Genomic DNA, 15,301 nt, shown 5'->3' with positions numbered 1-15,301 from the left:
CTGTATTTATGTTGTTTATATTATGTAGTAATGTAATGCTTTGCTTCCAAAGGTCGCCTTGCCTTTACATTTTGTGCAAAAATAGCAGCTATACATTAATGACATAATAAGTATGTCTAGTATTATTTAAGTGCCTATTCATATTTTCTCATCAAAGCTTTTTATGAATGATTATAATGCATTTTCTATAAAATGTCATTGCTTTCACTGTATACTAGTGATTCAAACTTTATTGTCTTCAACAGCAATGACATGAAATCACTCTAGTTGCCCATCAGTGGTGGATTGGATAAAGAATATGTGGTACCTATATACACATTGAAATACTACACAGCCAAAAAAATTATGTTCTTTGTAGCAACACTGATGCAGCTGAAAGCCCTTATCTTAAGTAAATTAATGGAAAAAAACCAGAAAGACAAATACGGCATGTTCTTACTTATAAGTGAGAGCTAAATATTGAGTGTACATGGATATAAAAATGAAAACAATAGACACTGGGGACCACTAGAGGAGGAAGGGAGGAAAGAGACAAGGCCTGAAAAGCTACCTATGGGGTACTGTGCTATCTATCTGAGTAGTAGTAGCAGTTATCCCAAACCTTAGCAATACATAATATACCCATGTAACAAACCTAGACATGTGGCCTCTGAACCTATAGGAAAAGTTGAAATTAAACAAAAATACCAAAATATGTGCTCTTTATGAATGTGCAGTCACAGTTAAAATGCGTGGCTATCTAGAATAATTATTGTTTAGTAGTACACTATGTTGATTCAATATTTTTTGGTTAATTTTTTTGTTAGATTTTGTTCCACCATTTTATATTTTAGTGGCTTATGTTTTACAGTAGGCTATGTCACATTAATTAATTGTGTTTTTAGTTTTTATTTATGTATCATAATTTTATATGACAATAATTCAACTCTGTACACATTAAAACAATGTTTGGACAAAAGTCAGATATTGATCAGTCATATATATGTTGCCAATATAATTATTTCTGTGTTTGTTTGCCTGTGTAAATATTACCCCTATTTTATGACTTGTATATTTGCTTTTTTTTAAAAATTTTTTTGTTAGTAGTCAATGATTGTTTTATTCTTAATTGTAAGAAATACAAGGGCCGAGCATGGTGGCTCACACCTGTAATCCCTGCACTTTGGGAGGCGAAGGCGGGCAGATCACCTGAGGTCAGAAGTTCAAGACCAGCCTGGCCAACATGGCAAAACCCCGTCTCTAGTAAAAATATAAAATTAGCCAGGTGTGGTGGTGTGCGCCTATAATCCCAGCTCCTGCAGAGGCTGAGGCAGAAGAATCACTTGAACCTGGGAGGCAGAGGTTGCAGTGAGCCGAGACAGCACCACTGCACTCCAGCCTGGGCTTCAAGAGCAAAACTCTGTCTAAAAAATAAAAATTAAAAAAATTAAAAAGTGTATACTCTTTAATATTTTCAGTTATATAGTTCAGCTTTGTTAAGTATATTGACATTTTTAGCAACATATCTTTAGAACATTTTATTTTTGTAAAAGAAATATGCTATACACATGAATCCACTACTCATTTTTCCCATTGTCTGGCCCTTTACAAACATCATTCTATTTTCTGTGTTTAAGGATGTAACTATTTTAGATATTCCATGTAAGTAGATTCATACAGTATTTTTGTGTGTGTGGCTGGCTTACTAATTTAGCATGTTGTCTTCAAAATTTGTCTTTATAATAGATATTAGAAGATTTCCTGCTTTTAAAAAGCTGATTAATTTTCCCTTTTTTGTATTTTAAATTATATTTATCGATTCATTTGGTAAGGAAAGTTTAAATTGCTTTTACCTATTGGCTTTTGTGGATAATGCTTCAACATGGTGTACAAATAACTCACTTGACCATATATTCAAGAGTTTATATCTGTGCTGCATTGTGTTTCATTACTTTGGTGTTCTACCTTTATACCAGTACCAAAGTGCTTTGATTACTGTAGGTTTGTTTTGTGTTTGGAAATTGTTAAGCATAATGCTTCCAATATTTTTCTTCTTTTTAAAGATTGTCAGGCTTTCCATGTTCCCTTGAGATCTTACGTAATTTTATGGGTTTTTTTTTCTTTTTGGAAAAGTAAAATTTATTTTATTTTTTATTTATTTATTTTTTTTGAGATGGAATGTCGCTCTGTCACCCAGGCTGGAGTGCAGTGGCGCGATCTCGGCTCACTGCAAGCTCTGCCTCCCGGGTTCACACCATTCTTCTGCCTCAGCCTCTGGAGTAGCTGGGGCTACAGGTGCTCGCCACGGCGCCTGGCTAATTTTTTTTTTTTTTTTTTTCTAGTAGAGATCAGGTTTCACCATGTTAGCCAGGATGGTCTCGATCTCCTGATCTTGTGATCCGCCTGCCTCGGCCTCCCAAAGTGCTGGGATTATAGGCGTGAGCCACTGTGCCCTGCCAGGAAAAGTAAAATTTAAAATTGAAAAGGGTGTGTTGAATGCATGGGTCACTTTAAGCAGCATGGACATCTTCACAATGTTATGTCTTCCAACCCTTTGAAAAAGAGCATGCGCAAAAGTATGTTGTTGGTTGGGTGCGGTGGCTCATGCCTGTCATCCCAGCACTTTGGGAGGCCGAGGTGGGCACATCATAAGGTAAGGAGATTGAGACCATCCTGGCCATCATGGTGAAACCTTGTCTCTACTAAAATACAAAAAATTAGCTGGGCGTGGTGGTGCGTGCCTGTAGTCCCAGCTACTCGGGAGAGGAGGCTGAGGCAGGGGAATCACATGAACCCAGGAGGTGGAGGTTGCAGTGAGCCGAGATCGTGCCACTGCACTCCAGCCTGGTGACACAGCAATACTCCATCTTAAAAAAAAAAAAAAGTGTTGTTTAATTTTTATGTTCTTTGAATTTTTCAGCTTTTCTTCTGTTACGGATTTCTAGTTTCACTCCATTTGGACCATAAATAATTGTCCATAAAGTTTCAATTAAAAAAATTGTTAAGACTTCTTTTATGGTGTCACAAGTCATCCATCTAGGAAAATGTTTCATGAGGTATTGAAAAGAATGTGTATTCTGCTGTCTGTATACATTTGTTAGGTGTAATTATGTTATAGTGCATTCAAGTTTTTTGTTCCCTCACTGATACTCTGTCTTGCTTTATTTATTAGTGAAAGTGGGATGTTGATGTATCCTTCCATTATTATATTGCTGTCAATTTTTGCTTCAATTCCGTCAATGTTTGCTTTGTTTGGGAAAACTGTCTTGTGTTTATAGGTTCTCAGTGAATGAACCCTCTTATTATAGTTGAATGTCCTACTTTGTCTTTTGTGAATTTTGACTTAAAGTAAATTATATGAAATATGACAGTTTTCAACTTAATAAATTGTTGCCTCTTCTCCTCTCATTTGGTTAACACTTGCATAAAATATATTTTTCATCCTGCCATTTTCAGTCTTTTTTTTTATTAGATTTAAAGTGAATCTCTTGAAGACATGATATAGTTAGATCTTGATGTAGATCTTGATATATATCATGATATAGTTAGATTTTTTTTTTCATTTTGAAGGATACTTTTGCTGGATATAGTATTGTTGCTTAGACTTTTTTTTTTTCCGGTGCTTTAACTATGTCATCTTACTCCCTTCTTGCCTGAAAGATTTATGTTCTTAAATTTACTCGTAATCTTGCAGAAGCATGCACATAAATAACACATCTCTTTCTTCTTCCTGAATTCCAGATTCTCTTCTTGTCTGCGACTTTTAAAACATTGCTTATGTTATGTCTTGTTAGAAATCTCTTTGTGTTATCTTAGTTGAAATTTGGTGAGCTTCTTGATTTTCTTATATTTTTTACTAATGTTGAAGTGCATATTAGTCTTTTTTTGTAGTTCTGCTACACAATTTTTATTTCTTTCTGTGCTTTTTATCTTTTTGTTGGTTTCATTTTTGTTATTTCATTTTGTTTTTTTAATTTCCATTTTACTCATTGAGCATCATTGAGATGTAATTTTGATTTTCTAGGGTAATTTATTTTTTTTCTTTTAAAAAATAGATCAAGACTTTAATTCAAATTGTCTCATGTAATTTTTACATCTCCTTTTTTTAATAATTGATTTCTGGATATTCTTTTTTATCTTGAGCCATATTATCTTGATGTTTTGTATATGTTGTAATGTTGCAATTTGTGTAATAAAAAGCTACATGTCAAAATCTGTATTAAGTGACTTTTGTCTGAGGGAATATGATACCAATTTTTTAGGCTAGAGATTCTTGGAGTCTCTCAAGCCTGTTCTATGGATGTTTTCTCTGAGCTTGTGTGTTTTTTAGTTAAAAAGTATTTGCCTTTTTTTTTTTTTTTTTTTTTTTTTTGAGTGTTACTCTTGTTGCCCAGACTGGAGTGCAATGTTACAAGCTTGGCTCATTGCAACCTCCACCTCCTGACTTCAAGCAATTCTCCTTTCTTCTGCCTCAGCCTCCCAAGTAGCTGGGATTACAGGCACCTGCCACCACGCCCTGCTAATTTTTGTATTTTTAGTTGAGACAAGGTTTCACCATGTTGGCCTGTCTGGTCTTGAACATCTGACCTCAGGTGGTCCACCTGCCTCAGCCTCCCAAAGTGCTGGGATTACAGGTGTGAGCCACCACTTCTGGCCATTCCCTATGTTTCTTATTGAGATCCCTTAGTCACTTGCTATACCCATTGTCTGTCTATGATACTGAAGTCTTTCTTCTCTTGTAACAGTCATTTACCTTTGGTCTCAGCTGTCCGAAACTGTCAGTGTATACCACCTTTCCTTTCAACACTGTCATGGAATATAGAAATTAGTCTTTGGTAAGGTCTCAGTAAGCCAGAAGCATGGACACATGTGCCACTATTTTATTTATTTTCGGAGGGGGAAGACAGGAGTTTGGAGTCTATAGTTAGAGTCATCATAGGATGAAGAATGGCTGTGGTGGGTAAATATGAAATACTTTTATTACACTTCTATGTGGTTCTTGGCATTTTGCTCACTTGGTGTGCTGCAAATGCTTAACTGGTTCTTAGACTTCTCGCAAAGGCATTTTGGTCAGTATATTTCTGTTAGGTTTATATGTCTGTAAGAACATAGAGCCTGTGGTATTTTATTGTCGTTTTGTTAATGTGCTTTGTATAATTATATATTTGTGAAGTATATTCATCTGAGTCTAATGAGGGAGAATTTTATTTTTTTTCTCCAGCTGGCTCTTTTCATTTTACTGCAGAGATATTGCCGGATCATGACATAAAAGATTCATTTCAAAAAGTGATTCTGAGAAAATATGGAAGCTGTGACCTTAATAATTTACATTTAAAGAAAGACTACCAAAGTGTGGGTAATTGCAAGGGGCAGAAAAGCAGTTACAATGGCCTTCATCAATGTTTGTCAACTACCCATAGCAAAACCTGTCAGTGTAATAAATGTGGCAGAGCTTTTCAGTTGTGCTCAATGTTCACTGAACGTAAAGACATTTTTAGCAGAGAGAAATGCTACAAATGTGAAGAATGTGGCAAAGACTGTAGGTTGTTCTCAGATTTTACTAGACATAAGAAAATTCATACTGCAGAGAGATGCTACAAATGTGAAGAATGTGGCAAAGCCTTTAAAAAGTTTTCAAACCTTACTGAACATAAGAGAGTTCATACTGGAGAGAAACCTTACAAATGTGAAGGATGTGGCAAAACTTTTACCTGCTCCTCAACCCTTGTTAAACACAAGAGAAATCATACTGGAGACAGACCCTACAAATGTGAAGAATGTGGCAAAGCCTTTAAGTGCTTCTCAGACCTTACTAATCATAAGAGAATTCATACTGGAGAGAAACCCTACAAATGTGAAGAATGTAACAAAGCCTATAGGTGGTTCTCAGACCTTGCTAAACATAAGATAATTCATACTGGAGACAAACCCTACAAATGTAATGAATGTGGAAAAGCTTTTAAGTGGTTCTCGGCCCTTAGTAAACATAAGAGAATTCATACTGGAGAGAAACCCTACATCTGTGAAGAATGTGGCAAAGCCTTTACCCGCTCCTCAACCCTTTTTAACCACAAGAGAATTCATATGGAAGAGAGACCTTACAAATGTGAAGAATGCGGCAAAACCTTTAAGTGCTTCTCAGACCTGACTAATCATAAGAGAATTCACACTGGAGAGAAACCCTACAGATGTGAAGAATGTGGCAAAGCATCGAGCTGGTTCTCACACCTCATCAGACATAAGAGAATTCATACTAGAGAGAAGCTCCACAAGTGTTAAAAATGTGGAAAAGCCTTTACCAAGTCCTCATACTGTGTTCAACATCTGAAATTTAATACTGAACAAATGCAGTATAAATGTAATGACAGTGGAAGAACATTTATCATCTTAGAGGGTCTTTAAGGACTTACTTTATAATCTGGTTGCTTATATGTTGGGTGCATATATAGCCCTTTGCTTTTATGTAATGCCCTTTTTTTTTTTTTAATCTATGTTAATTTCAAGTCTGTTTTGTCAGAAACTAGGATTGCAACCCCTGCTTCTTTTCCTGTTTTCTATTTGCTTGGTAGGCTTTTCTTTTTCCCTTTATTTTGAGCTTATTTGAGATGGGTGTCTCGATTAAAGCATACCATTAGATCTTGATTCTTTTTTCAGCTTGCCATCTGTGTTTTAATTTGGGTATTTAGCCCATTTACATTTAAGGTTAGTATTCATATGTGTGGATTGGATTCTGTTATTAGGATCTTAGCTGGCTATTTTGCACATTTGTTTCTGTGGTTGCTTTATAGTGTCCGCAGTTTGTATACTTTAGTGTGCTTTTGTAGTGGCTGGTAATAGTCTTTTTCTTATTTAATGCTTTCTTCAGAAGCTCTTTTAAGACAGATCCTGTGGTAACAGATTTTCTCAGCATTTGCTTATCTGAATAGGATCATATATATTTTTTACTTCTGAAGCTTACCTTGGGTCAGATATGAAATTCTGTGTTGGAATTCTTTTTTTAAGAATGTTGAATATTGGCCCCTAATCTCTTTTGACTTGTAGGATTTCAGCTGAAAGATTCGTTGTTTTCCTGATGAGTTTCTTTTTAGAGGTGACCTGGCCTTTCTCTCTAGCTGCCTTTAACTTATTTTTTCTTTCATTTTGACCCTGGAGAATCTCATGATTATGTGTCTTGAGGATGAACTTCTCATGGGGTATCTTACTGGGGTTCTCCATATTTCCTGCATTTGAATGTTGGCCTCTCTAGGTTGGGGAAGTTCTCATGGATGTTATCCTGAAATACGTATTTCAAGTTGTTTTCATTCTCCCCATCACTTTCAGGCAATCTCTTGCATCATAGATTTGGTTTCTTTACATAATCCCATATTTCTTAGAGGTTTTGTTCATTCCTCTTTATTCATTTTTCACTATTCTTGTCTGTCTCATTTCAGAAAGCCAGTCTTGAAGCTCTGAGATTCTTTCCTCTGCTTGGCCTATTCTGCTGTTAATATTTGTGATTACATTATAAAGGTTTTATATTGTGTTTTTCAGTTCTATCAGGTTGGCCACATTTTTTCTCCAGACTGGCTGTTTTTTCCGTCAGTTCCTGCAATTTTTTTTCCTTCCTTGCATTGGGTTGCAACTTACTTTTGTAACTCAGTGAAGTTTGTTTCTACCCATATTCTGAATTCTACTTCTGTCATCTTAGGCCTTGCTGGAAACGTAATTTGGTCATTTGGATGAAAGAAGTCCACTCTGGCTTTTTGTGTTTTTATCTTTGCACTGATTTTGTCTTATCTTTGTGGGCATATCTTTGAGGTTGCTGACCTTTGAGTGGGCTTTTTCTTTTTAATCCTATTTGATGGTCTTGAGTATTTGATTGTGGTATAAGATGGATGCAGCCAACAGCCTTTGTTCCTGGGAGGTTTTTTTTGTTTTGTTTTGTTTGGTGGTGGTGGTGGGTGGGCAATGCTCAGCTCACAACTCAGAGGCTGCATACTGTAACTCCGGGGGACTTGTTTTGAGCCCCAGCTGTGTTCTCTGGCTCCTTGAGATTTGGAGTTTGCGATTTTGTGGGACTAAGGTGCCATAGCTGGAGCAGAGTGCTAATGGATATGGGGTTTCTGCCTGTCTTTTGGTATTCACCTCAGTGACAGGAGCAAAGCATCTGGGAGGGGAGTGGGGGATACCTGCTGGAGACTGTGTGCTGTTGCACTAAAGGTGGTGTTGGCTTGGGGCAGGATACTGGCCAGTAAAGGTTTTGATGCCTTCTCTGTGGCCCCCAAGAAGGAGTGATTGTTCAGAGTGTGGGAGGATACCCTGTTCTCCGCACAGTGTTAGCACAAAGGCAGGGGTGGAGTTTTCTGGCTCTCTACCCACCAAAGTTTCATCTACAATGGCAGTTGCTGGGGTTGGCGGGGCATATTGCATTCCCGTTTGCTGGTGGGGCAAGCAAAGCCAAACCTGCCTTTGCAGACATGTGCCAGCAAAGAAATATCGGGAGTTGCCATGGTGTCGCAGGAAGCTGCAGTAGGGGGAAGAAATGTGGGCTGGTGCAGTCATAGGGGCTGCCTTGCTGGAGCTCTTCATGAGTCAGGCATATCCCTCCAGTGCAGATGCTCTGGTATGAGCTTCTAGGTACCTGAGACTGCCCTGTAAGCAGCTGTGGCCAGACTGGGTCCCTGGGAGAGGCCAGCAGACCAAGGAGTACTCAGTTGGATCAGCTTCTTCTGATTTGCAAGACCATCCTGCAGAAATTAGGCCCAACAGTTCCCCTAGGGTTAAAGTCTCTTATGGGAGAAAGTTGAGCCTAGAGAAGTGGCCATCACTGGCCACACTTTACTACAGATGCTCTTGCACCAAACCCTCTGGCCACCACATGAGCTGGCTTGCTGCCTTATCTCTTTGCTTGTCTTCTGGGGGCTGCATCTCAGAGAGATGTAGGTCAGCAATTACTCAGTGCAGCCAGCCCAGGATGGAGGATCTCTACTTTTGGCCAAGTTAGGGGTTTACTGTCTGCTGAGGAGCAGTGGGTAGTTTGTGGGACCCATGGAGGATGGGCTGGCTTCCTCTCCTTGGGTAAACTGCAGTTTGAGGTGTGAATAAGGCACTTAGGGTTTTGGATTTTTTATTAGTCTGAGGGTAGCAAGGACAGTTGTACTGCAGAGGCCCCTGGAGGCTCTGTCCAGGGAGTTGCTAAGTTGCTACTGGCTCAATAGGTCTGGCAATGATTGGCTAGTGGCCCGGGCCTGGAGAACCTGCCTCGTGAGAATATATGAGAACAGGCACTCACGTAACAGTCTGACCACTTCTGAAGGGCTGCTGCAGTATGCTGGGTGTCCACTGCAGTTTCTAGTCACCTCAGATATTCCAGTACTGGAAGTTATCACCACTGAATGCTGCAAAACAGCAACAATGGCAGCATGCCCTTTTCTCTGGGAGCGCCATCCCAGGGGGAGGTATAGACCTGTTTCCAGCACAAAAGCACCTGTAGGAGGTAGCTGGAAGCCCCTGTTGAAGGTCCTACCCAGTGAGGAAAACATGATTGGGGACCCACTTAAGGAAGCAGTCTAGCTATATTTTTGTAGGACAGCTCTGCTGTTCAGAGGTACCACTTCCACCCCTAGTTTATTTGGATTCTCCAAAGCCAGAAGGCTGGAACAGCTAACTCACACAAACAGCAAAAATGGCAGCTCACTCCTCCCTCTAGGAACTGTATCCCAAAGAAGTTTCAAAACTCCATCAACCAAAGAGCGCTGGTGGTGGTAGCTGGAGACCCTCATTGGGAAGTACTTCCCAGTGAGAAGAAATGAAACGGGGGACCTGCCTTAACAGGCAGTCTGGCCATGTCTTTTTAGAGCACTTGTACTGTGCTAGGAGATCCTTTCCGCCCCCCGGTCAGCTTGGGCTCTTCAAAGCCCGAAGGCTGGAATGGCTAAGTTGCCCAAGCAGCAAAGATGGTGGCCCACTCCTCTTTCTGGTAGCTCCATCCCAGGGAGGTACAGTGCTGCTACCAATGGTTGGCTGGAATCTAAGCCAGTAGATCTTACCGTGTGAGGCATTGTTGAAGTGGATCCTACAGACCATCACTATCAGCCCCCTGGATTCTGCCTCTTTCCTATGGGTATGTTCAGGGGTGTAACCTGCTTTGCTCGAGTTGCACCTACTTTTTCTGGGAAGCCTGGAAAGCCAGTATCTAAGGCTCTTGAATCTGCGCAGGCCTAAGCGGCTGCTCTGCTGAGGCTCCATGTAGCTCTGTGTGTTAAACTGAAGGCCTTGGTGAAGTGGGTTCATGGGGGTATGTCCTCACCTGAAGGTTGCAGAGATCTGTGGGAGAATCATGGGTTTCTAGGGTTACACATGCACTCACTGCTTTACTGGGTGGGGAGGTTCCCTTGGCTCCATGTTGTTCCCCGGTGGCCCATTGTCCTGCCTTGCTTTACTCCATTCTCCGTAAGTTGTTTCTTTGATTATTCCCAATGCAAGTACCTGGATGTTTCATTTGCAGGTGCTGTATTTATGTATACCTTGCATTCCTGTCTATGAGAACTACACAGTCTAGCTGCTTCTAGTCAGCAATCTCGATCACTTTTCTCTAAAGGGAACCTACTTTTTTATATTAAAAGGATTCAATATTTTTCAAAAGCAAATTTTGATGTAATTTAACTCTTACATTTGATGCTATGTCTTCATTTCTAGAATTTATGTGAAAGAACATGGTCAATGGTTGCTGCACCAGAGTTATGAGAGGTTCTTCTATATTAGATGGACAGATTTATATACTTTTCCATGGAAGATTAAGTAAACTGAAACCTAAGATACATGAAGAAATTCTAAGTGGAAAGGCCACTTAGCAGTTAGTTTACAGCAGTATCGTAAGTGACAGGATGATAAGAGTGTGGTAAGTGATCAGGATAATAATCTGCTTAGTAAGAGAAACAATTTGAATTTTAGAAGGAAATTGCCTTACCATTTGCAAACTAAGGTAATTAAAATACAGTGAATTTCAAAATGCCTTTTTAATGACAATGTGTGAACTTAATTTGTTTTAATAAACCAAAATTGTTGTTATTGTGTTAAGGCTATTTTACATTGAATGTGTATCTTGCCACTGATATTAATTTATCCCATCTTAACCCAAGGTTGTAGGTAACAATATGCTATTTGGTGACAGTGGACTAACATCTCTAGTGATCCCTTTGTCAGTGGTCTTTAACTTAAAATAATTTAGAGAATATGGTTTCTACAACTTACATTTTTGTTTTCTTGTAACTACAGGTTATTATGATGGTTGTAACGAAGGTTATGAGTATAATTGGAGCTATATGTTTCTGAATTCTGAACAACTATTTATAAAATTTTATCCTACTTTTTTCTGTTGAACATGACTTCTCTGGTCTGCTAAACACATACAGACCTTTAGTTTTGGTTTACATGGATTTAAATGTATAGATATATCACTGTAAAATAAACTTCAGGTGTAACAGATTTATAGAGAAAGTAATCATATTTGTTTATGGTTGTATACCTACTTTGAGAAGAAAAGAAAAATATTAGAATGAAACAGATAATTTTACAAGTGTTGATCACTTACCATCAAACAGAAACTTCAAAGATTTTGAAAGCAAATCTGTTTTCTCTGCTGTGTATTAAATTCATTTATCTAAAGTGTTATTGCTCCTGGCTTAGAATCATGTGCAAATTCTCTTTTTTTGTTGTTTGTCTGTTTGCCTGTTGCTCACCATAGACATAATACATAATTTTCTTTTCATCTAATTTCATAAAACATTCTTTGTATAATCCCCTCAGAGATTATGAAAGTGACTTTGATAAAATTTAATGGTGTTCACAAAATAATTTTCACATGAGTAATTTCATAGCGCATGTATTGTATGTTATTTAGTATATTTTATATTTTGTTTCAATTAGAGAATGCTATTTAATCCAATTTTTGTTTAGTTACTGTTCATTTTACTTTATAAAATTGACATAATCGAGTCTATTAAATTTATTGGGCCAATTTAAGTAAACAGTTGAACGTTTCATAAGTCATGAGGTCTTTTTGGCATATACATGAAGTAAACAAAGACAATACTAGCTATGTAATAGAAGCTACATAATTAGAAGTAAATATTTTTGAAATTAGCCTGTGGTCTCAGGTGAAAAATGGAAAATATCTATAGTAAAAAAAAATGACATTAATTCTGCATATGAAGAGAGCATAATTGTACCCATGCCACACAATTGACTCACAATTGAAACAAGATGAAGAGATGGACATTTTAGCAAAACTAAGTGAAAACCTTGTAAAATTTTCAGATTATGTTTCTACATTTAAACATCTACGGGGGGAGGTAGAGGCCAATTCTATGCAGTCAAACCTGGAATTGCTGACAGATGTTAAGAGTATGCACCACAGGTATCGAAACCTAAAATGCCCTGAACTCTTTTCATATACATTAACAAAATATAAAATATGGTTTTAGTCTTCCTCCTCTATATTCTGGCTTAGACAGAACTATCAAGCCATTTCAAGTAGATTTAATTCTAGATCTTTTTTTTTTCTTTTTTTGAGATGGAGTCTCGCTCTGTCACCCAAGCTGGTGTGCAGTGGCGTGATCTCGGCTCACTGCAACCTCCGCCTCCCAGGTTCAAGCAATTCTCTTGTCTCACCTTCCCGAATAGCTGAGACTACTGGTGCCCGCCACCAGGCCCAGCTAATTTTTTGTATTTTTAGTAGGGATGGGGTTTCACCATGTTAGCCAGGATGGTCTTGATCTCCTGACCTCATGATCCACCCACCTCAGCCTTCCAAAATGCTGGGAATACACATGTGAGCCACCGCGCCTGTCCTTGATTTTAGATCTTGACACAGCACATCCTCAACTTAACTGTCTCCGAGGATAGAAAAGCTGTGTGATGGAAGAACAAAACCAAACGTATGTTATAACCCAAGGAGATTTTATTTCTGCCCTGCTTTCCTGGGCTCTCAGAAGTGTAGTTCTGACAGACATTACTGGAAGGTAGAGGTAGGAAACAAGTCTAAATGAAAATTAGGTGTGTGTCAAGATTGTCTTCTTAGAACCTGGCAGGATCAGCCTTCAGTTCTGGGTTGATTTGGGGGCAATTGGATGATATATAAGAGTGGTTATGCTGCATCAGGTCCTAAGAAAACCCACCTTCTGCCAGTAGTAAAATCCAGTAAGATTGGTATTCTTTTGGACTATGAATTGGGTGATTTTTTAAAGTAATATAAATGATAGGTTTGTTCTGTATATTTTAATGATTCTTTCACAAGAGCTGTTTGGCCTTGTTTCTATACTGAAGCAGATTCTGAACGTCTTCAAATCTGTTCATTATCAGATGCTGAAAGATAAAGAACAAGTAAATGAATCTATTTCAGTTTTTGTGGGTAATTTAGCCAGTAAGTTTAATCTTACTTCTTTAATCTTTAAGTTTTACTACTGACGGCCAGAATAGATTTTTTTCTCTTAAATTTTTGGCAAGTATACAAGCACATTCAGAATGTCGCTTTCATAGATACTATGAATATCAATTGTCAAGTGTGTTGATTTCTAAGATAAAATATTTGAGAATTAATATTACCCAACTTGTCCAATAAAATGTTTTTAAGTTGCCTATTTTAAAAAATCTTATCAATTTTGAATTGCATACCTAGCTAAATTTTGTTTTAAGATTGAGGATAATATGTAAAATAATTTATACAAGTAATATAAACTAAGTTTACTTAAATTATTTACTTATTTAAGAAATCTAATTACATTTTAAATAAATTGCTGTTACCTGTTAGTATTTGTGTAGCATTTTTTTTTTTAAGTTTTTGCTTCTAAAGCAGGTAACAATTTGAACAAAGAAGAAAACAAAAATTCAGTGATTGGGAGGAAAATAAAAGGTTTGTATGATGACCTAATTAAGATAATGTAAAGGATAAAAATCTTAATATTTGTTTTTACACATTTTTGGGCAAAAGTAACCCTGAGATAGTAATGTGCAGAAAATACTATTAATTATATTCTTGAGATTCTTACTGACTTTGGCACTTAGAGAACCTCCAGCACAGGCCCAGGATTCCCTAGGCATTTCTTACGGAAATGAAGCAGAAGGCCATGTCCACAAAGACATATGAATGCTCATCTTCTAGAGACCAGTAGGTACAGGTTGCAGAAAGAGTAGGCCCTTCTTGAAGGTCCAGGAAGGGGCTGTGGGCACCATCCTAGAAAAGGGGTCTGGGGCTCCATGGAGCCCTCCTGCCTGCAGGAGCCTCAGAGGGCCCTGGGTGAGGCCAGCCAAGGTGCTCTGTCGTGTCCCTGGCCCTTGAGTCCTGCATCACCTGCTAGCTTTTTCCACCAAGAAATCAGGATGGCAACCGCCAGTGCAGCCCCACTAGAGGAAGGAGATCAAGGGTGTCAAGGCCCACACCCATCTTGGCACATTAAGTGACTTATTGATTAACTAGTCAATAAGTTAGAGCGGAATGTGCTACTGCAATCCCCTGAGATCACATTCTAGGAGAAAACCTGGGTGGCACCTGTCTGAGGCTGTACATTGGAGGAAAGATGGTCAGGCCACCTGGGCTTCAGTGAGCATGTGCCCCAAGCTAACCCAGGGAGACATGGGCTTGGAAAGAGCATGCAATAAGGGTAGCATACAGCAGACATGGTGAGCTGTCAGGTGGGCACAGAGGGGTAGACAGGAGGAGTCCCTGAGGGGGAGAAACCTCAGGGCCCTGAACTCAGCCCAGAGATCCCCCAGCTTTTTGAAGCACAGGCTGTACCTGGAGCTGCAGAGTGAGCACTGTGCAGTGGTCTGGTAAAAGGGATAAGCAGCCAGTCACTGAGAGGCTTTCATTGCCCATTTTTCTGATGAGCAGTGTGAGCCCCCAAAGCCACAAGCCAGGAGGGGCAAAAGCACTGGGCTGAGGCATCACCTTTTTTCTTCACTTGCTCCCATGAGCCTCAGATCTCCCTGGGCTTGCCTTTGGGGAAGAAGAACTCTCCTGTGACTGTAGGCATAAAAGCAACCAGTCATGTGTGGTAAGCCTACCCACAGCCACTTTTGTGGGTCCACCTGGGCCTCCTCACTCCACTGGCCTGTGAAACCCAACTGGAATTCCTGAGTCCAGAATTCACATTTGGTTCTAGAACCAAAGTGTTTAGGACCCAGGCCAGAGCAGAAGTGGGCCTGTTAATCCCACTGCTCAAGGCCCAAATCAGAAAACTGGCTTGACTGTTCAGCTGCACCCAGGCAGTGTGTGTACTGTCCCAAGCAGGTCCCATTCTCTTCCTGCCTCCAATTATTTCACCTGCAACTTGTCATTTGTACC

At 39.0% G+C, this 15,301-nt stretch overlaps 1 protein-coding gene and 1 pseudogene across 6 annotated transcripts in view; both read left to right on the top strand.

The window, feature by feature from the left end:
- The window catches only part of LOC100436015 (zinc finger protein 736), a 308,914-nt gene extending 295,147 nt beyond the window's left edge, over positions 1 to 13,767 (top strand). For 4 of the 6 annotated variants that reach the window (XM_054560532.1, XM_054560531.1, XM_024241336.2 and 1 more), the window contains one exon: positions 5,201 to 6,621. In XM_054560532.1, coding sequence (XP_054416507.1) covers positions 5,201 to 6,258 — 1,058 coding nt within the window. In that variant the 3' untranslated portion in view covers positions 6,259 to 6,621. Of the gene's footprint in view, positions 1 to 5,200 lie in introns of all 6 variants that reach the window. The other 2 variants (XM_009242762.4, XM_024241335.2) reach the window with 2 other exon arrangements.
- Positions 12,781 to 13,334, top strand: LOC100454096 (tripartite motif-containing protein 60-like; annotated as a pseudogene).
- Positions 13,768 to 15,301: the final 1,534 nt, after the last annotated feature.

Source organism: Pongo abelii, chromosome 6 (genome assembly GCF_028885655.2).
Source record: "Pongo abelii isolate AG06213 chromosome 6, NHGRI_mPonAbe1-v2.0_pri, whole genome shotgun sequence".
NCBI lineage: Eukaryota > Metazoa > Chordata > Mammalia > Primates > Hominidae > Pongo > Pongo abelii.
Note: the sequence above shows the minus strand (reverse complement) of the source record. Positions and strands in the feature narration are given on the sequence as shown.